Source organism: Lepidochelys olivacea (genome assembly GCF_965140295.1).
Source record: "Lepidochelys olivacea isolate rLepOli2 genome assembly, chromosome: 3".
NCBI lineage: Eukaryota > Metazoa > Chordata > Testudines > Cheloniidae > Lepidochelys > Lepidochelys olivacea.
This window is the reverse complement of record NC_140413.1, coordinates 69,741,961-69,763,933: the sequence shown is the minus strand read 5'-3', so window position 1 is coordinate 69,763,933 and position 21,973 is coordinate 69,741,961. Positions and strand designations below refer to the sequence as shown.

The 21,973-nt window shown below is 38.5% G+C and overlaps 1 protein-coding gene across 6 annotated transcripts in view; it reads right to left on the bottom strand.

The window, feature by feature from the left end:
• Positions 1-3,168: 3,168 nt before the first annotated feature.
• ANKRD6 (ankyrin repeat domain 6) overlaps positions 3,169-21,973 on the bottom strand; it is a 165,000-nt gene continuing 146,195 nt past the window's right edge. For 4 of the 6 annotated variants that reach the window (XM_084623140.1, XM_084623141.1, XM_084623143.1 and 1 more), the window contains 11 exons: positions 18,790-18,888; positions 16,739-16,837; positions 14,867-14,965; positions 14,557-14,634; positions 14,157-14,261; positions 13,668-13,805; positions 13,284-13,463; positions 10,766-10,918; positions 10,086-10,199; positions 7,850-8,177; positions 3,171-5,616 (listed from right to left, as the gene is read on the bottom strand). In XM_084623140.1, the coding sequence (XP_084479266.1) occupies positions 5,051-5,616; positions 7,850-8,177; positions 10,086-10,199; positions 10,766-10,918; positions 13,284-13,463; positions 13,668-13,805; positions 14,157-14,261; positions 14,557-14,634; positions 14,867-14,965; positions 16,739-16,837; positions 18,790-18,888 (1,959 nt within the window). In that variant the 3' untranslated portion in view covers positions 3,171-5,050. Of the gene's footprint in view, positions 5,617-7,849; positions 8,178-10,085; positions 10,200-10,765; positions 10,919-13,283; positions 13,464-13,667; positions 13,806-14,156; positions 14,262-14,556; positions 14,635-14,866; positions 14,966-16,738; positions 16,838-18,789; positions 18,889-21,973 lie in introns of all 6 variants that reach the window. The other 2 variants (XM_084623139.1, XM_084623144.1) reach the window with 1 other exon arrangement.

Here is a 21,973-nt window from a genome sequence, read left to right as displayed (position 1 = left end):
GAGCTTGTCATTAACACTCTGTCCCTTTTACAGTATTGAGCTCAGGATTTAAAATGTACTAGAACCCTTTTATTGTAACATTAAATTAATTGTGCTTTATATAAACTTATGCTAGCCTACTCCCACAGTAACACAAACCTTTTAACAAATTCACAAAAAACAGTTAAAACATTTGAAACTTTGTTTTGAAAACTTCCCTTTTTCTATCTAGAGAGAAACTTTGCTTGGTAGTCTTAAGGTTATAGTAGAAGTCTTTGCTGGAAAAGTCAGATTTAGCTGGCAACTTCTGAGGGTTAGTGGGTGAAGTTCAACCAACATACTTTTAAAATAAACACACCCAGTGGGAGATATAAGCTTCATGGATCTTTTCTAAATTGCAGCTTCAGTTTGTTCCTTGCTTGCACTTTAGCTGCTAGAAACAATCACTGGCAAAGCACACAAACTTATTAGCTATTCTAGTACTTAGCAGTCTCGATCAATCTTGTTTTTAGCTTGCCTCTTTGGTCACAGGCTTACAGCAATATTGCAAGGGTAGATTACTCCTCGCGGGCTAAGCTGGTCTCTTAGAAGGCAAAAGAGGTAGAAGAAATAAGGAGGCACTGACACATAGGTAGGGAGTAATATTAGGAACATCAGGTTCATATCCCAGCTGTTGCTCAGGATTTAGCTGACCCTCTAAAGGTGATGTCATCTGGCTCCTTCTACTTGTCTGATCAGATTAGGACATCATTCAGATGCAGGAAAATGATGTCGAGGTCCCAACAGGTGGTGAGAGTGGTGACAACCATGATTAGTGAAGCTCTGACTCACAGTAAGGCCTTTCTCCTCCTCTCTCCCTTCAACAAGCTGCCAGCTGCCCCCAGAAGAACATAGTACAGAAAGAGATGACCCCCTTAATCAAAACCAACATCTAGCAATCCTAATGGGCATTTCCTTTCACTTGTATTCTAGCAATTGTGATTTTACCAGAGTCTTGAAACTGTGTAATCACAGTTTTTAGTTCAGACATTCAGATTGTAAATTTCTTTAACTCAGCTTGTGCTTAGTTTTTATAAGCAATTTTATATAACAAATTGTACAGGTCAAAATGAACTTTGTCACTCCTTACCCACTTTGGGCAATATAAGACTTCCAACCAGGGTACAGTCCTTGACTGAGAATGTCCCATGAAGCAGTTGAGAATGTCCCAGTTGGTTCCATAAGTCTGTAGGAGCACAATGTGCGGACTCCATCAGAGTCCATGTGAGTCTCTCTGCCAGAAGCCTTTTAGGGGTTATGAGATCTGCTGCAGGAGTCCATGCAGGAATTAGAAACTCTCATGGAATAATGGGATTAACTTTGGTTGTGTATGTAAAAGGGCAGGGTGGATTATGTGGGTAGTAGCCAAGAATCACTTCAATTTTGCCTAATGTGTAGAGTGTGGGGTAGGGGAGAATGCCAGAAAAGGCTCCCTTTCCCTGTGTCCCATGGTAAACGTTGTGTTGAATGAATAATACCTGTCACTAAATTAGTTAATCCTTATAGAACCTCTGTAAGATAATTTTTGTACCTAAGTATTATCTGCATTTTATAGATAGTAAATTAATGGGAAAACTGGGATTAGAATTCAGGGGCTTAGTTCCCACTAGGGCTGTCAATTAATTGCAGTTAAAAAAAATTAATTGCAATTAATTGCAGCTTTAATCGCACTGTCAAACAATAGAATACCAATTGTAATTTATTAAATATTTTGGATGTTTTTCTACATTTTCATCTATATTGTATTCCATGTTGTAATTGAAATCAAAGTGTATATTTTTATTACAAATATTTGCACTGTAAAAATGATAAACAAGAAATAGTATTTTTCAGTTCACCTCATACAAGTGCTGTAGTGCAATCTTTGTCATTAAAGTGCAACTTGCAAATGTAGATTTTTTTGTTACATAACTGCACTCAAAAACAAAACAGTGTAAAACTTTAGAGCCTACAATCCACTCAGTCCTACTTCTTGTTCAGCCAATTGCTAAGACAAACAAGTTAGTTTACATTTACAGAAGATAATGCTGCCCTCGTCTTCTGCCCACCAGAAAGTGAGAACAGGCATTTGCATGGCACTTTTGTAGCCAGCATTGCAAGGTATTTACATGCCAGATATGCTAAACATTCTATGCCCCTTCATGCTTCGGCCATCATTCCAGAGGACATGCTGATGATGCTTGTTACAAATTTAATTAATGCATTTTTTTTTTAACTGTACTCCTTAGGGGGAGAATTGTATGTCTCCTGCTCTGTTTTACCTGCATTCTGCATATATATTTCATGTTATAGCAGTCTCGGATGATGACCCAGTACATGTTGCTCATTTTAAGAACACTTTCACTGCAGATTTGACAAAACGCAAAGAAGGTACAAATGTGAGATTTCTAAAGATAGCTACAGCACTCAACCCAAGGTTTAAGAATCTGAAGTGCCTTCCAAAATCTGCAAGGGATGAGGTATGGAGCATGCTTTCAGAAGTCTTAAAAGAGCAACACTTTGATGCAGAAACTACAGAACTCGCACCACCAAAAAAAGAGAATCCACCTTCTGCTGGTGGCATCTGACTCAGATAATGAAAATCAACATGCGTTGGTCTGCACTGCTTTGGATTGCTAGTGAGCAGAACCCGTCATCAACATGGACGCATGCCCGCTGGAACGGTGGTTGAAGCATGAAGGGACATATGAATCTTTAGTGCATCTGGCATGTAAATATCTTGCGATGCTGGCTACAACAGTGCCATGCGAATATCTGTTCTCAGTTTCAGGTGACATTGTAAACAAGAAGGGACATTATTAGCTCCTGCAAATGTAAACAAACTTCTGTGTCTGAGCAATTGGCTGAACAAGAAGTAGGACTGAGTGGACTTGCAGGCTCTAAAATTTTACATTTTTATTTTTGAATGCATTTTTTTTGTACATAACTCTACATTTGAAAGTTCAACTTTCATGATAGAGTCTGCACTACAGTACTTAAGTGAATTGAAAAATACTATTTTTACAGTGCAAATACTTGTAATCAAAAATAAATATGAAGTGAGCACTGTACACTTTGTATTATGTGTTGTAATTGAAATCAATATATTTGAAAATGTAGAAAACATCCAAAAATATTAAATAAATGGTATTCTATTATTAACAGTGCAGTTAATTGCGATTCATTTTTTTAATTGCTTGACAGCCCTGGTTCCTTTGAATTTATTATTTTAAACTGCTTCTCATTTCCCACTCTGTATCTGCAGTTTTCAATGTGATCAACTCTGTAAAGCTAGAAAACACATGAAAAATAGCTTTCTGAGCAACATTTATGTTTAATTACTAGGCAAAAACATTCACTTTTTATCAAGATGATACAAAAATTAAATAACATGCCTCTGCATTCCTACAGTAGCTTAAACAATTGACTTAAAGTTGTAAACATATGAAAATGTCTAATTCTTTATTTTTGACTACTGAAGTCAAAGCATTAGCATTAACAAATATCTCCCTTACTACAGATATACTGTACTTGTCTTAATAGTGCATTAATAAGAATTAAAAATACTGTAATATAATACAATTTTCTTTGCTTTATACATGTACTAAAAAGATATGAGCTCAATTTCTAAAGAGTTAATGTTTACAATACTGTAAAGTACGTTTTGTTCATCTGGATTTCCAGTGTCAAGAGATTGCTTGTTTGGTTTTTTTTTTCCTTGGCATAATATTGCAGTTTTTTTTTAAGTGGAATGATTTAGGATAGCTGTTCCTGGGCTATCGTGATCTCTGTTAAATAACCTTGTCTCTATTGTCAGTATCTTACGGAGTCTCCTACTAGATTAAAGCACAAAGCCCTAGATGGATAGAGCTGCAACTATCTATGGTAACTTATGTTTGTACATTACTGAGCAGAATTGGGGCCCAACACGGTTGAGGCTTTTAGACACTACTGCAATATAAACGATAAATAATAAGCTCAAAGATTCTCAATAGCAGTTCACAAAGGGGAATTTTCTGTCCATCAAAGTTGGACATTTTCATTTATGGCAAACGATGTGGCCAAACTGCTATCAGAATTTTCTGTTCAGTACAGTCAGCCTTGGTGTTCTGCTAGTCAGTTTGCAGTTGTCTAATTATTAAGCTTGGTGGTCTGGAATGGATTTTCCTTTAGAAAACACTGGACATATAAGGTCCCTAATTCTTCTTTTTTTCACTTAAAGGGAAATGGATGTGGGAAAACAAAAGAAAGAGGGGGTTACTTAAGAGGTGCTAGGCAAGTCATTTGGAGTGAAATCTTGGCCTTACTGAAGATAATGGGAGTTTTGCCATTTACTTTAGTAGAGCCAGGAATTCACACTGGGTCTGTGTGTTTCATGCTCCTATAGAAAATTGGAATTTAGGCATCTCAGAGGAAGAGTCTTGCCTATGAACGTACTGCTGCTCATAAAACATAGTGAGGACTTGGTAAAATATTTGCCACTCATCTGATATAAGAAATTACAACTTTTCAATAAGGTTACTTGAATAGATACCTTCACTAATCATGTAACCTGTAATAATTATTCAAACAATAATTAAGGAGAAGTCAAAGTTACAGTATGCTTGAACAACGCAAACCCAAGGCAGAGGAAAGTATCAGTGGGAAGCTTCTGTAAACAAAACTTATTTCTAACAAAACCATTTCTATTAGGTGTTTTTTGTGACCTACAAGGAAATGGGAAAACTCTCTCTTTAGAATGTGATTTGGGTTATTGGTACCTGGTAATTCTTATCTCTGACTGTAAAATTTTATGGACTCATAGTATCATGAGTGTGTCCCATCTGCAGAGACTTACTGTTTTATGACTACAAAAACTGTCTTTTTGGATATTTACTCCCGGTATTTCTGGAACTTCTAATTTCTAAAATTAGATCTCATTAAAAAGGGCAGTTCTTATATTTGTATGTATTGGGTTCAATACTCTACATACTAATAGATCTTAATCAGCCACACTGCAGTTCATATAAAAAACAATTCCTCAGTTTCCATGCCTGCACCTGTTTTCTTGATGCTAGCTTTCTTTTTGCACCTTAGTCCTTAATTTATTGAGCTCCTCTTCTAAACTTTTAATATGCTCCTTGAGTGCAGCTTTGTCTTGCTGTGCTTTTTGATTAGCTTGGCACTGGGCTTCGTCAATCTTCCGCTCATACCACTTTTCCATTTGAGTGGAAACAGCCTCAAAAAAGTACTGAGTAATCTCCAGAGCTTGTGAAGTGTCTTTGATCTGAGGGGCTGGTTGATCTCCAGGCAGAGCGGATGGTTGCTGTGGCTGGGTATGTGTTACTGTGTGTTGCTGGGGCCTGTGTCTTGACTGCCCACTTTTGCCAGACTTCTTTGTTTGAGTTCCTTTGTCTATGAAGTAGCCACTCTGTTGCTCAGTCTTTGCAAATTCAGTCAAGGGCTGCAAAGCAGTTTGTACCTTAACATGTCTTAATTTGGAACCTGAATGCTCTGACAGTGGCACTTCCTGTTGGAACCTGTCAAAAGCACTGGAGCTAAAAGCTTTGTCTTTAGGCCTAACAACTTGAGGGACTGCAGAAGGAGCTGGACAAGCAGATATCATTTGTTGCTCTGCACCTATAAATTAAAAAAAGAATATGAGTTCTGAGCAGACATTTATGCAAATATTAAGAGAATCTCCCGTTCTGAGAATTGGGAAGGCCAAGGTTTCCTATATACCATGCTATACATTTTGTAGACGTTTATAATATATTGTCTTATATCTAGGGCTGTCAATTAATCGCGAATAATCACACTTATAACAATAGACTACCACTTGAAATATATTAAATATTTTGAATGTTTTTCTACATTTTCAATATTGATTTCAATTACAACACAACGTGCACAGTGCTCACTTTATATTTTTGATTACAAATATAGGCACTGTAAAAATGATAAACAAAAGAAACATTTTTCAGTTCCTTGTAAAAGTACAGAAGTGCAATCTCTTTATCGTGAAAGTGTAACTTACAAATGCAGATTTTTTTTTGTTACATAACTGCACTCAAAAACAAAACAGTGTAAAACTTTAGAGTCTACAAGTCCACTCAGTCCTACTACTTATTCTGCCAATTGCTAAGACAAAGAAGTTTCTTTACACTGCCTGGTTCTTATTTACAATGTCACCTGAAAGTGAGAACAGGTGTTCACAGGGCACTTTTGTAGCTGGCTTTGCAAGGTATTTACATGCCAGATATGCTAAACATTCCTATACCCCTTCATGCTTCCAGCACCATTCCAGAGTACATGTTTCCATGCTGATGATGCTTATTAAAAAAAAAAGGCGTCAATTAAATTTGTGACTGTACTCCTTAAGGGGAGAATTGTATGTCTGCTGCTCTGTTTTACCCACATTCTGCATGTATTTCATGTTCTAGCAGTCTCGGCTGATGACCGAGCACATGTTCTTTTTAAAAACACCTTCGCAGCAGATTTGACAAAACACAAAGAAGATACTGATGTGAGATTTCTAAAAATAGCTACAGCACTCTCCTCTCAGATTCTTCAACTGTGGGTTATGAGGTGTGGAGCATGCTTTTAGAAATCTTAAAAGAGCAACACTCTTATGATGGTTTGGGTTCTGTAGTTTCCACGTTAAAGAAAATCAACCTTCTACTGGTGGCATCTGACTCATGATGATGAAAATGAACACGTCAGTCCACACTGCTTTGGATCATTATCAAGCAGAACCCATCATCTCCTGCAAATTGTAACCAACCTTGTTTGTCTGAGTGACTGGCTGACCAAGAAGTAGGACTGAGTGGACTTGTAGGCTCTAAAGTTTTACATTTTTATATGCAGTTTTTTTGTACATAATTCTACAGTTGTAAGTTCAACTTTCATGATAAAGAGATTGCACTACAGTACTTGTATGAGGTAGAATTGATTTTTTTTTGTTTACAGTGCAAATATTTGTAATAAAAAAAATATAAAGTGAGCCCATACACTTTGTATTCTGTTGTAAACATCCAAAAATAATTAAAATAAATGGTGTTCTAGTGTTAACAGTACAATTAATTTTTTTAATCGCTTGACAGCCCTACATATATCACTTCTTCCTATTGATAAATTCACAGGCTAGTGACTTGACTTACACACATTTGTTCAAAGAAAATGCAGCCTACTTGCCCGAGAACGTAAATTGAGGCATGATCATAGGATGCCTTTTCTGTAGGCCAGCAAGATCAGACATCACAGAGATCAGGCTTTTGGTCTTTAGGTTAGTGTGTGCTAGAAGAACTACACTTAGCAAGCTGTTCATTCAGTAATATTAGAATCAGAAAATCATATGTTCAAGAATGGAATGTACTCCTATGGTGATCATCAAGGGAGAAAAAAGGAAGAATGAACAAAAAGGGTGTGTGGAGTTAGGATAGATAAACCATAAAAGAATAGTTTATACATATGGGGATAAGGTCCATGCACCAATAAAACAAATATAATATAGCCGCTTCAATGGAAACTTGACAGTTTAGTGCACTCTTACATGGAAGACCCTGAGTTGGGAGAAAACCCAGCCCTCCACTGTCCCTGAAAGTGGTAGAAACTACATCTATTTTCACCAGCTGAGGATTTGCCAAGAAAAATATAATAAGGTAAATTCCTGCCAACTAAGCCCTGAAACTTTAGTGGTTGCCTTGAAGGAGGCAACATGTTTTAACCAGAATGTATGGAGATGGGGGAAGAGGGGTATTGATGACTGGAAGGAAAGCATACCACTGAAGTTAAGTAATCTTGGCATTTTTATTCCCCTGTGAATCAGCACATGCCTTTGAAAACTACAGCTAAATGTCTAACAAGATTATACCTGATACAGTGTCTTGTTCAACAGCAAAATAATGTGTTCCAAAGCTTTGTTCTGATGTCTGGACTCTACTCCTTCCCATGTCTTCTGAGAGACTGTTTTGAAGTGTGATATAGGAATGCTGCTGTGAGTCCTCTGACTGTAGTGGACTCTGGTTGGTTTTACAGTCCTTGGCACTATGGAGGTTCTCTGTAGCCAGGGTCTCGGTGAGGGACTCACAAGTGGACAGAGTTGATTTTGGTCTTGAAGATCTAGAATCTCCAGAAAGCTTCATCTCCAGATTCTGAATCTTTAACATGCACCAGGTTTTCAATTCATCCACCAAGGAAATCTGTGAAAGAAAAATGTTTTGCCAGATTTTAAGTCAGTATGTATTACTCCAGGTACAATCTTCAGTCCATCTACGATGGAGCTCGCTATAATGTGCCTGTGCCATAGTAAAGTTACTGTTTACAACAGCAGCCCTCGCTGACAATCACTACACATCACAGTAAATGGTAATTTTCTAGTGGCATAAACAACATTTATACACAGATGTTACAGTTATGCAAGACAGTGATTAGAGCTAACAGATTTTAGGAGAAAAAAGTCCAGATCAAACTCTATTGGGTTTTTGGGGACAATGGTGCCACCTCTGATTTCTGTGCTTCTCTTATTTTTGTGCTAGAAGAACAGATAACACAGTCACTTACAATCAAACGCTGGTTTTCAGGTTACAAAAATGCTTAGTATTAGAGGGCATTTGCTGATGAACATTTTAAAAATTCAGTAAGAACTGAATTATATAGAAAGAACAGTCCCTGTATACTTCAGTTTGCCTGTTATTTATGTGGCACTGTGACTTTGTGCCATGCAAATAACATGTCCTTACCCAAACAGTTTACTAAGGGTCTAAGCCAAAATCTGTTGAATTCAATGGGAGTCTTTCCACTGATTGAATCAGGCCCTAATAGAACAAGAATATATATTATGCTTCTTAAGTATAATTCAGATAGGAGATTGCCTGTTATGGATCACTCTTTCTTTTGGAGAATTAGAAGACTGAGGTTTCTTCAGTCTTCATGGAGAAGGCTCAGAGACCAGCAGGTAGAGAAGACAGTTTGATACCCAGGCCTCTTGCTATAAAACTTTGGGCAGCTCTAATTGTTGTTTCTGCCTCAGAAGTATGTCCTCTGGATAAAGTGGTTTTGGCGATGAGAGAGAGATCAATGGATTAAATGATCATCCCTGTCTCCATAGGCATATCCGGGCAGTAGTTATTTTAATATTACGCCCCTATTCTTGTTTATGGCAGCTTTGCAAAGTTGTGTCATGAAAATCTACCAGTACAGGTATGAAATGTATTTCTCTACTCTTACTGGGATTTTCATAATGAAAATACCTAGTTTTTACTTCCCAATCAAAAGAGAGTTACTAGCCCTCGGTGAGTGTGCAAGTAGAACTTTACTAGCATGTTTGTGGGGAGTTTGTACCCAAGAGATGGATTCAAAACAGCAGATGGGTATCTGCTAGAGGACAACAATATCTGTTCCAGTATTCTGTTAAAGAAATAAATCTAAGTAATAGTGGCTTATTTGCAGCAATGCTCAATTTGGGAAAAGTGTGGTATTGCCATAATGCTACAGGGAAGGGATTGTAGTCTTCTGCCTCTCTCCATGAAAGTGTTTTTCAGAGGAAGAGGGCAGGAAAAGATCAAGGAAAAGAGTGTTTGAGGAAGGGGATCGTCTCAGCGTACAGTGAAAAGATCACCTAAGGAGGAAAAAGTAAAGTATCCTTTTTAGGTTGTAGAAAGCAGGTTTAAAATTCCTTTAAAAAAAATTGTACATTTAAAAAATCACGCTTAGTCTATCCAAAAGACACTCTGGTGACAGAAGAACTAATAAAATGACCACCAGGATCAAGAGAGTAAAAGTTGAAAGGGATGTTCTTGAGTCAAATTTTCAAAATGTTGTGTGTTGTTAAAACTTCTAGTGATTATTTTAAGGAAAAGAATTCTTTGTTAAAAGTTTCCATACACCCAACCCTGAGTTGTCAGAGCTCAGACCAGATTTTACCTTCCTGACTTCTGGAAACTCCCCAGCCCCACCAAAATAACCTTTTAAAGTCCACTTCAAATATTTCAGAGGGCCAGATAAGCATCCAGACGTTTCACTGCTTACTGGAACCAAACTTTCAACTAATCCATCCCTTACTGCTATTTATTTATGTTAATTGTGTGGAACAGTTGTTCCTCCCATACCTGCCGTTTCTCTCCCTCAGTTTTTTCGAGTTCAGCGTGCTGCTGAAGGCGATGAAGGCACTCTCTTCTCTCTGCAGACAGCCTCTCAGCCATTAACTTATCTAAAACACGGAGCTGTGGTAGAACACAAAAGCTCAGTTCAAAAGACCACGTTAGGAAAAAATCAGTGTACATTGATAAATTATCATGAATCTTTTGACTCTCACCCTTCATTTCTAGGAACAGTATCAACTAGTATTAGAACTTGCTTACAAGAAGGGGGATGGGGAAGGGGCACTCACAAAGCTGTACAATTAAAAGTAATTAAAAACTTGTTTTCACTGAAATTTTAAAGCATGATAATTTTAAACATTCCCTTCATTGAATCCCAACAGCTGCAGCATTGTCTTCAGTCTATCAGACCCTAAAAGTGAAGCTAACCAGTTCTGATTCACTATGCAAAGTGAGCACAGAAGGTCACCTGTACAGTTTATTTTAACTATTATTCTTCTCAGGACTCTGGCTTGTAACAATAGATCTCCCGGTGGAACATCATAGTTTAAAGGTCACAAGTGTGAATTAGATTTATTTATATATACATACATACACACACACACACACACACAATGAAAATGAAAATATTTACTGAGACTTAACCATGTTTCTAACATTAATAGCATATCTCTGGACCATTTTCTTACTTGATGTTGAGTTTTGTTTTCCATCTGTCCCAGCTTGATATTCATCTTATCCTGCACTGTCCCAAACTCAGCTTTTATCTCCTCCACGGTTGCCTCCAGCTGATTCTCCAGTTTATTAATCAGTGGCTCACAACGACATCCATTTATTGGGGCCTAAGAGCACAAGGAATTGCAAAATAGCTTTATTTTATCCCTCTGTCCTATTAACACTCAAAACAGTCAGTAAATTTTCACTACTTCTTCTATAATTGAACTTCCTGCCACCCTAGCTAATCTGCTTTGGTACTGTATTACTGTCCTGATAACCTCTCATGGCCTGCATGAAGAAGGAAACAAATACATGAAGTATATTTTGTTTGGGAATGATGTAGGCTGGGGTTCTGCAATCTGATCTGCATGGAGCACTGTTGACTTCACTGAGACTCCAGATGGGTAACAAGGATCCATCTTGCAAATCCAATTACAGGATTGGGGCCTGAGACCTAACGTTATGATTCTTATTGATGCTGTAAAATTGGGGAGGGGAGTTGTTGGTTTTGGGGTGTTCTTTTGCTTTTGATGCTATAAAACTGATTTGTTTTGGCTTCTGACTTTTCTTTAACCTGAACATTTTGCTCAGTTTCCTTCAATTGCAATTTAAAATCCCATATATATCATTGCATAACCCTCTTCGCTGCACTAGCATTCCTCTCATCCTCACCTGTCTGCTGGCAACTTCTCTCACACACATCTCTTTGCCTTCTTCCTTGCAGCCTCCCTGAGCTCATCGGCAAGAACCCTGCTATGTCCAAATGTAAGTCTCTCAAAGCCCCACTCATGCCATGCTGCCTATAAGTAAATGTAACTGACATGTATGCAGATCCTTACTTCTTGTTCCTTTCCCCCTTAACCTTTCCCTACCTCTGTCCTTAGACTGAGGGATTCTTGGGGCAGCAGGAACCATCCCTCATTGAACGTATAGAAATTGCCCAGCTCTTCCTGGGCACTACCATAGAAATAATTAAATAAATAAAATAACAGCTCTGCCTCAGGTTTCTTTCTTGAATCCCACATCTAACATCAGAATAGTCCTCATTGTGCTCGGCTCTGGAATTTTCCAATCCTTCCTCCAAAGTTTCTACTTCTTGAGGCCTCCGGCCATCATGGCAACAGAGTATATGAGGTCTGCAATAGATGCTCTTCAGTTTCTGTTAAATTCCATCCTACCTTCTGATATACACGATTCCCCAAGTGCAGCAAGGGAGAATAAAGGTTTATGTTCAGATTCAGAGATGGGAAGCACTGCTTTCCTGAATGTGTCTTGGTACAAAATGCATAAAAGCAGCAGTAGTTAGATGGAATAGACCCATCAGATCAAAGTCACTTACATTTCAATAGGGGAATCACTTGATAATTTATTGCATGCTTTTGTGTTGTTCTAAAAATGGCTTTAAGTGAATATTTGCAGATTCACATTTAGGGGAACTATACTAAGTCAAACAAATGGGTGGAATATCCATTGCATATTCACGAGGTTAGCAAATTACAGTGTCTGAAGTGCAGTGAGTTTATGTGGTTTGGTATTCCCTGTTCACTAACCACTCTGCTCTATTTCATATGGGTTGAGTTAAATCTCAGTGAAATTGGGGAGGGGCATAACCATCACCCTTCATTTAAGATAGTTGTAAAGAAGCTATTAAAGCATCTTTATGGAACCAAGTAGCTGAAACAATAGGAGCTTCTACCCAACACAAAAGCACATAGGAGGCTGTTCAGGAATTAGAACTAGATGGGTTCAGGGGCTTTGCTGCATATTGTTTTAGTACAGGGACATGTCTGAGAAAAAGTAGGAGAAACGCCACAGAAGGAGACACAAGCAAGCAGCAAGCCTGTTTAATTCTTCTTGTGTTCACAGAGAAAGGTCTTTGTTCATTATTTGTAAGTAAGCAGGATTGTATCAAAGAAATACCTGACATCAATTTCTTCTTAGGGAAACAGCTTGCAAGACCCTGAATTTTGGCTAACCTTACAGGTCAAAAAGGGGCAATAGTATGTTAAACCCAGCCTCTAGTAATTCTTGAACTCCAACAGACACAATTTAGTAAAGAGAAGAAACTGAAACAAAGGTATTGCACATATTCAGGCTTTCTGTTTGGACTGTAAACTCTTCAGGGCAGAGACTGTGCATTTCTTTTCATTTATAAAGCTTCTAGCTTTTCCTACTGGAAATAGGTAATAACATTCCAAAGTGGAAACTTGCAAGATTCTAGTGTCATTTTCAATCATTGTGTGCACCTTGTCTACAAATAGAAAATGCTTCATTTATCAAAACCTCTTAAACATACACTTCATGGTATGCATAAAACCACCTTACTGTTGCCAGGCTTCATTCTAAAATACTGGTGAATCCCATACAACAAACTGAAGAATTAACAACATAATACATAGTCAGAGGCCATCTCTGTTTCATTTCCTAACTGTGCTCAAATCCAGTTGGCACTTGTACTTCACTAATTTTTTATTGTGATAGCTTGTTTACCTGCATTACTTTACCATCCTTTCCACGATACAGTGTGTAAAGCTGGTAGGCTCTGAACTCATGTGGGGGTGGTGGAGATGAGCAACGATGTTTACTTCTACGATGCTTAGGTAAGCTCTGCTGCGGACCAGGGAGTGTCTGCTGGTCAGCTGGTGAAGCAGGGTCTGAGAGTGCTGAAATCTGAAACACACACAACATTCCCCAATTTACAAAAAAAAACAAACAACCCAATAAATGACTGCTGCTTGGAATCTGAGAAAATTAGCTGACTCCTGTCTCAGACCGGAAGGCTGGAGAGATGGTGTACTTACCCCTTTGCTAGGAGATGGGAACTCTGTATTGTTTAACAGTAGTCCCTCTCTGTTACTTTAAATTTATTGGTACCTTTTCTCTGGGCTTTTTCTTTTTGTTATTCTTTCCTTTGGGCTCTGGTGAAGTTGACCGTGGTTCATCTTTCAGATCTCCTTTCTTCTGAGGCACCTGGTCACTGCTGTGAGTATCCTCAGCAGCTGACACACTGCCCTATTTAAAACAGAGACAGGGAGTTGTGAGGGCTTGTCTTTGCTACATCCCTAATTTTAAGTTGTTTTGCACAGTAGTGCATAGAGAATCACCACCAGAGGGTCTTCAACAGCAATGCAAGATGCACTGCGCTGGCCAGGGTTAACAGTATACCTTGCTCTGAGCATCCCTAAGAATTATAAAGCTGGAAACTCATATAGGATTGGTTGCAGTCAGGGACCTGTGTGTTTCTCCAGGTGCCTGCTGCACAGCTACACAAAAGGTGAATTCAGTGCTGAAGGATTTTATTGTAATCGCTAGGTCAGACTTCCCTGCCTTTCAACACATTAAGCTGGAAATGCTTGGCTGTACCTTACTCTGTACCACCTCATCTCTTGGTACAGACTGAGCTCGTCTTTCCTCCTTGAGTTTTTCTCTCTTCTTTCTAAGGCTTCTTCCACGGTTAAAGCGTAAGACCTGAAGCAAGGAGGCATTTCCAATCAATAACATCATCACTTTTTCCACTGTCTTATTACAAAAACTGGGTAATGAGACAAGCTTATTTATTTGCTATCCCACAGAGCCTTTTTAGGGGGACACACTCTTCTAATTTGCCCTGCACATCAGTGCACAAGTGGGCATTTAAGGCGGTAGAACCCTAGCAACACTGGAACCCAACTGCCGCTGTGTGCGCGCTCCAGGAGCTATCCAAGAACATTCCTGCCAAAGGGTGCTCTGGGGTTTGTTACTAATAAAGACATTTATAATGTACCTGTGGTGCCTTAGCAAGGAGAAGAGCAACGTCAGGATTATCATGCTGTCTAGCAACCTCTAGAGGAGTCTGACCTGCCTGAAAAGAAAAAAAAATACATTATTTCCTTCAACTAGCATCAAAAAAATAAATTTCTGAAATATCTCCCCTAAAGTCAAAGAGTTGTGTGTGTGTTTGTATAAAATAATCAAGCATTTTAATTTACTTAACAGCTAATGTCTACATATTATCAGCCAACATTTGAAAAATCTGCAGAAAATATCTTTGAAACATTATCATAAAGAATCAAAGTAATTCTGCGTGTACTTACATTGTTGACAATTGACCCATCAGCCCCTGCTTCCAGTAAGAGTTTGACCACCTTTTTGTGATTTAAAGCAGCAGCTACATGAAGTGCAGTATCTCCAGTCTGAAATTTACAAAGTAGAATACAACATGCTAGCAGACATCTTTGATTTGTATGTACTGCATTTCCAGTTTCTTTGTGCCCCTTTATGGTTCAGTAGGTCCAAATGTAGTTACATGAACTGAACTTTAATAAGGACTGATCAACAGAGAGGCAGACTAAGATTTGGGCTAAATCACATCATTTTGAGGAAGGCAGCTAGGGTTGGGATTAGCCATATTCCTATTAAATTAACTGATCCATGTGAATATGCTCACAGAGGAAAATTATGTTGGAGACCCAAAAGCGCTTGACCCAAATCTGTCCTCAAATGCAGGGGTGCAACATTGCTGAGGGCAGAATGTTATAGTGTATCCTCATCTCTGTGACAGTTTTATAGGTTTGATTATCTGGACTTCGATGCCCTCGTGTTACGAACATACGAGCCACTTCTTGAGCTTGACAAGCTGGAAAATTATCTTGGATAAACTGCAATAAGACAGTTTGTTTTTTACTTGATATGTTGATGTTTCTTAAAACAACTCTTAGAACATAGCAACCTAAGTGATTACACAATATATACGTGGTCAGAGCACTAGAGCATTCATTTCACCTTTGGACATGTATTGCAAGTACAAATGAAAAACAACTTTGGTACCACTGAACACATGCAACACAGATAACATATGCTTGCCAGCAACAATTTAGGAGAATCTGGCACTGAAGACAGATATGTTACAGGTCAGCTTTAGGCTGTCTGGGTAATATTGTGGAGTACAGGCAGAATGGTTTCTGCTTGTACCATGCTAATCCTAGTCAATATCATCACTCAGTAACTCACAAGCAACTAAATTCATCCCCCTAAACAATACTGCATATTAATGTATGAAATTGCATAGCCAATTTAAATTGGCTGAAACCCATTCAATTTGCTGTAATATTTTCCATTTGAAAAACAACATTGTACATACAAATCAGAAAACATAAGTATGATCCTGCACTATGCCTATACGGAAAATGTCTCAGTAACATTAGTTTGTAAAGTACCATATAAATTATTTTTCTTAGCAGATTTAGTACATTTTTTTAAATGCACTAATCCATTCTGTTGTACCACCCAGCTAAGCTGTTCAGTTGGGGCAGCATTTGCTTGTTTCTCCTGTAAAATAAACCTGGATGGTTAATCCTCATGTAGCTTAATCATTCCATTGTACTTAACACAAGTTTTCCTTGAATTTTCCATGTTTTTGCTTCCCACTAAAGCAATAAGGACTGGACAAATAGAGAATATACTACAAAATGTTAATAAAAATGTAATTTATGTAGCATCATAAATCGCCTTACAAACATTAATCAGTTCTGCCTCTCTACACTTCTGTGAGGCAGGTAATATTATGATCCCTCCTTTACCGGGGAGTAAACTGAGGCACAAAGAGGTGAAGTGTCTTGCCCAGTGTGATCACATCTAGTGATCACAATCTGCTCTAACCACTAGTTCACTCCTGTTTCCCATTTAAAAAAAAAAAACAGAAATATATTTCTATATAGCATAATAAATAGAAAATGTTATAAATTAGAAATGTAAATGCAGCAACATGTTCTGAAATGATAACAAACCACAGGCACCCCATTTCTTTAAGGCTATTCTTAGAAGCCCAGGTATCTTTAGATTACAGTGAAATGAACATTAAAAGGGAGTATTTACAGTGGGCCCCATATGTGATCAATGGTCCCTCATTTCAGTTATTAGCCCTATAAAAAGGGTGCCTGGCTGCAGTGAATAGTTCATGCACTGACCTGGTTCTTTTCATGGACAGAACAGAAAGCACTGAGGAGTACCCTAATGATGGGCAAGTGATTATAACGAGCAGCAACGTGCAAACAGGTATCTCCTGCCTGCAAACAGAAATAAAGCTCTAAGCATGTAGTCACAATAGAAAAGCTAATGCTTGTCAGGGTGTTTGGGGATGAAGTAAGCTATTTAACACTGAACTGGAGATGTGGTGAATGACATAGAAGCATCTTTATTTAATTGTTTTTTGGGATCAAATGGCTTAGCTGCTTTATATTTTTACCTCTGAATTTGTATGGAAAGCCAGTGAAACCAAGCAACTGTTTCTGTTATTGTACAATGGGGGAAGTGCAGAGGATGTATCTCAAGGAAGCTATGGACTAGATTTTCAGCTGGTATAAACTGTCATAGCTCCATTGAGGTTCTGGCCCTATGTTCATTATATATAGCCAGCACTGTTAACTTCTTCTTAGCATATGTGCAATATGCCTCAGGTGGCATGTGACCAGGATTCATCACCAAATTTGGTCCACTGGTTGAATCATTAGCTTCTCTGGCTCAGGCTGGGTACTGATGGGGAGTGCGACATAAATGCTGATCCACTCCCCCCAGCACTGTTAACTTGGAAAGGGTATTGACTGCCCTAGACCTTCAACACATCTCAAGCATTACACCATTATCAACCTGAAACAAATGGGGAAAACATTTGCTTCAAACAATGCTAAAATTACTTAGTAGAGGAAGTGGATGGAGAGGTGGTGGAGAAATTATGCCTGGTAGGAGGGGTCAGGAAGTAGCATATCCTAGGGACTTTTTTGAAAAGCCAGTTCTAATACACCACATGCTATTTGGTAAAGAATGAATAATCATGGCTGGAAAGATTTAGCAATATCCAGAGCGGGGGTGTGAATTCCAGTCAAGGCAAGGAAATGCCCCTTTCTATTTCTGTGTTGCCTTTTTATTGCATGTGTGCTAGATGAGTTGGTTGGTTCTACTGAAATCAAAACTAATGTGAACTTTTTATAGTATCTCAACATAATTAAAATGGGACTCGTATGACCTTCTACAACAGGGTCACCAATATAGACACACACAATTCACAAAGTTCTTGGACATGGGCTGGAAATTCTATAATGGATGCAAAACGCAAGGCCTCAAGCAGTTAGAGTACAGTGCTCTTTTGCAGGCTTTGCTATGTTTAAACTCAGGTATATCTGGCTCCAATTTTTGTTTTGTTTTGTTTCTGTTTTATGCCAGATCCCCAATAAAGGGAGGAAAGCAGTTTGAAAATTCAAAACCATGTGAAGTTCTTCGGTTTGATAGATGAGCGCCCCCCCCCCCCCCCAGGAGTGTCTCTGAAGAATTTCCTTGGACTCTTACAGAACCCTCTAAAGATTTCCACTTTTCAAACACAGGGGAGGACTCCACCTGCAGACTTCTATTACAGTATTCGGGTGGGGCAAAGAGGATGGATCTAGACTATTCTCAGTGGTAGCGGATGACAGGACAAGGAGTAATGGTCTCAAGTTGCAGTGGGGGAGATTTAGGTTGGATATTAGGAAAAACTTTTTCACTAGGAGGGTGGTGAAACACTGGAATGCGTTACCTAGGGAGGTGGTGGAATCTCCTTCCTTAGAAGTTTTTAAGGTCAGGCTTGACAAAGCCTGGGATGATTTAATTGGGGATCGGTCCTGCTTTGAGCAGGGGGTTGGACTAGATGACCTCCTGAGGTCCCTTCCAACCCTGATATTCTATGATTCTCTGTCTTCAAAATGAGCAACCAAGGATAGCTTGCGTTCAGGTGCATGTAACAGCAGAAAACAATGCATACATCTTTAATTTTTCTGTCCCCCTCCCACTTCAAAACGGTTATAAGTAACACCTTCATTAGTCTTATCACAAAACATTTTTAAACCCCACTGTTTAGTCACTTAGTTGTTATTTTCCTCCCAGCCCTCATAACAAACAGAAAGGCAAAGTTTGATATTTTGAAAGCTGTATTTCCACAAGCTGAAGAAGAATAATCATTTTAAAAAATATTTTTTTTTAAGCTTACATTATTTTTGAGATGTGCCTGAGATCCTCCAAGTAACAAAACACGAGTACTTTGGGAATGGCTATTTTGGCAGGCCAAGTGCAGAGGTGTGTTACCTGCCTTAGGAAAGAGACAGAAAAATACAAAAGCCATCTTTAGAAAATAGACATAAGTCAAAAAACAAAGCAAGCAAACACTACCACCCCATCTCAATAAACGTGTGTCTCATTGAAGGTCTCCACATTTGTGCTCTGACAAAACAAAGGTGGAAGTGAATTCTAGACCCCGGGATCCCTCATGGAATGCCCGGCTCTCCTGTTTACACCTGGAGGGGCTGTCAGCTCACATATGCATATATGTGCGTGTTTGTGGGCACAGTGTGAGTAAATATGCACATGGTTACATTTGTCTTATAAATGTAATTCCTGTTTCTTTGCACAAAGAAACATGCTGCTCCATGGCTTTGTACTTTAATTCCTGAATGAAAGTATGTTTGAATTCCTGTGGTCTGTTAGGTAATCAAGGGTCAAAGCTATTTCCAGTCTATTAGGGTAGTTATGGAAATCAGCACATGTATAGATAATGGGGGCAGAGTGATGGTTTTAGGCTGCAGAGAGCTTGTATATTTACAATGCATGAAAGTCTTCAGGCAGAAATAGGAAAAGAACTTGGTGAGTTACTAAGGGTCCAGAGAAAAGCAAAGATGAGTTTTGTTACAGGTGGAAGTTCACATGTGGAAAAGTTTGTGTGTTTATTCTTCTGAAGGGCTGAGGGGTTTTGTTGGCCTGAGAGTTTAGGGCTTGTCTACACCAGTGAGGCAGGGTTATTTTATACTAACTGCAATTTTTTGCTTGTTTTTTCAATAAAATGGGCTCTGTCCACATGACACAATCCTTCTTTCAAATTAACTGGCCAGTTAGTGTAAATTGGACAATCCACTTTGAAAATGGCTTGAGTTCATTTTGAAGTAAGTTAGTGCAGAAGAAGGTTTGTGTGGACACATCTGCATTCTAGATTAATTTTTCAGTCCCTCCGATGGTATCCCTGACTGCATTGCTTCACTCCATGCTGGCTGACAGCAGTTTGAAAATGGGCTGACTTGCAAAAGACATGAACCATGGGAGACGAGGAAAGGAATCCTGGAAATCTGCTGCTGTGAACCTCAAGTCACAGAATTCTAGTGGCTTCAGGTAGGGTATCCTATAGTGCACCATCAGAAAAATCCCAGAATACATAGAGACCAGCAGCGGGGAAAAGCACCATGGGATACCTGCCTGATATGTTGAGAGCTTATTTCAAAAGAAGTCAGTGCTGCGTGTGCACACTGATTAAGAGGGAAGTATATAGTAAAAGCTGTATGGATACAATTATTTCGGAATAGTTATTCCACAGCTGTTAATGTGCACAAACTTAATCCAAAAGCACACACCCACACACACATGTAGACAAGTCCTTAGAATATTTGTTTTGTTGATCTTTGTCGTTGAGCCTGCAATAGGTTTGCTTGGATCTGAAAATGTGATCAGCTCAAGTAAAAGGGTTTTAGGCATTATCAGGCTCCCTGCTTCTTTTTCATTCTCCTCCCAATTATCCTCCTTTTCATGTCTCACCTACTGCTCAAACACCAGTCATCGCTTGCACATTTTGAATTGGAAGAACTCTTAGAGGAGTCTTAAGTCTTTGATTCAACATTACTGTGTAGTGCAGTTCTGAATACAAGTCTCTGAACTGTAGCAGGCATTACAGACTTTTTTTCTCTGAACAAAGTTAAATGAAGAGATTTTTTCCCTTGGGTTATTCTCTGAAGAGCCTGTACAGTTCTTTCATTATTATCTGTTAGAAGTGTAAATTCGAGCAGCAAGGCAGAGAAATGAGGCTGCAGCACTTTGGTAGAAATTCACAAAAATTACAGAGGAAGCACAGGGAACTTAGAGCTCAAAGAGTGGACCTGGCTCCTGCTCCTACTGAATGGCAAAACTCCCATTGACTTTAGTGACAGGAACTGGACTCAAGTTGTACTGATTTGGAAAAAGACCCCTCTGATTTCCCAGCCTCCTAAATATGACCGGAAAGTTACAGACTGTTCACGGATGTAAAAACGCTAGTACTGATCTCACAGAATAATGTTTGCCATAATGATGCATCCAATGAAGTGAGCTGTAGCTCACGAAAGCTTATGCTCAAATAAATTGGTTAGTCTCTAAGGTGCCACAAGTACTCCTTTTCTTTTTGCGAATACAGACTAACACGGCTGTTACTCTGAAACCATTCATTGTATAGTTTAGTTTTACCAACTGTAGTTCTTTTGAACTGTTGGCTTATTTCATAGTTTTATAGACATGTTTACTGAAATTGTATGGAACGTTTTTTAAAGGAAAATTACAAGGTAAAATAAGGTTTCAGAGTAGCAGCCGTGTTAATCTGTATTCGCAAAAAGAAAAGGAGGACTTGTGGCACCAAGTATAGAAGCTCTACATTCCTGTTGCCTGTAACAACACATAGTGATGTCCATGAAATCTGACTGCTCAACTGGCTGAACATTCCCAACCTTAATTTAGCATATATTGCCCCTTGCTGGTTTTCAGCTTATTCCATTAACCTTTTGACTAGTGAGTGGGGAAAAAAATCTCCCAAGGGTATTTCATTTTGATCTTAGCAAAATTGTTTATGTCACGGTATATTGCACCAATTTATGATATAATTTTACAGTCCTCACTTGGTACTCTATGTTTGTGTTATAAAATATCTTGTTTGCAGTTCTGGTGGGTCATATATTCAGTTCTCCTGAATTGCTCATAAGATATTATAATAGAAAGAGAGACACACTTGGAGTTCCTCACAAATTTTTAACAAGACTAAATCCTGGTACATTAATGGAAACATTGTAACAAAAGATATACGGTTTTCCTTGTTTTGTGGTTTATGCATTCATTTGACTGTAACTTCTGATAAATTGGATTTTAATGCTATTTCCCTATTAGTTCAATTAATATTCATTTTAATCATGCCCATCACAATGAATCCACTCAATATAAATTAGGACACAGCAGAGGTTTCTCTAAGAATTCCAGTGTTCTTCAGCCATAATTAATGTATCATTCAAAGGATTACTGAGCTCCTCCTGTTTCAGCTGTCACAATACAAAATTTCCTCATGGTTGCAGTGGAATCATCCAGGCATAATTAATTCAAAGAGAATGAGAAAT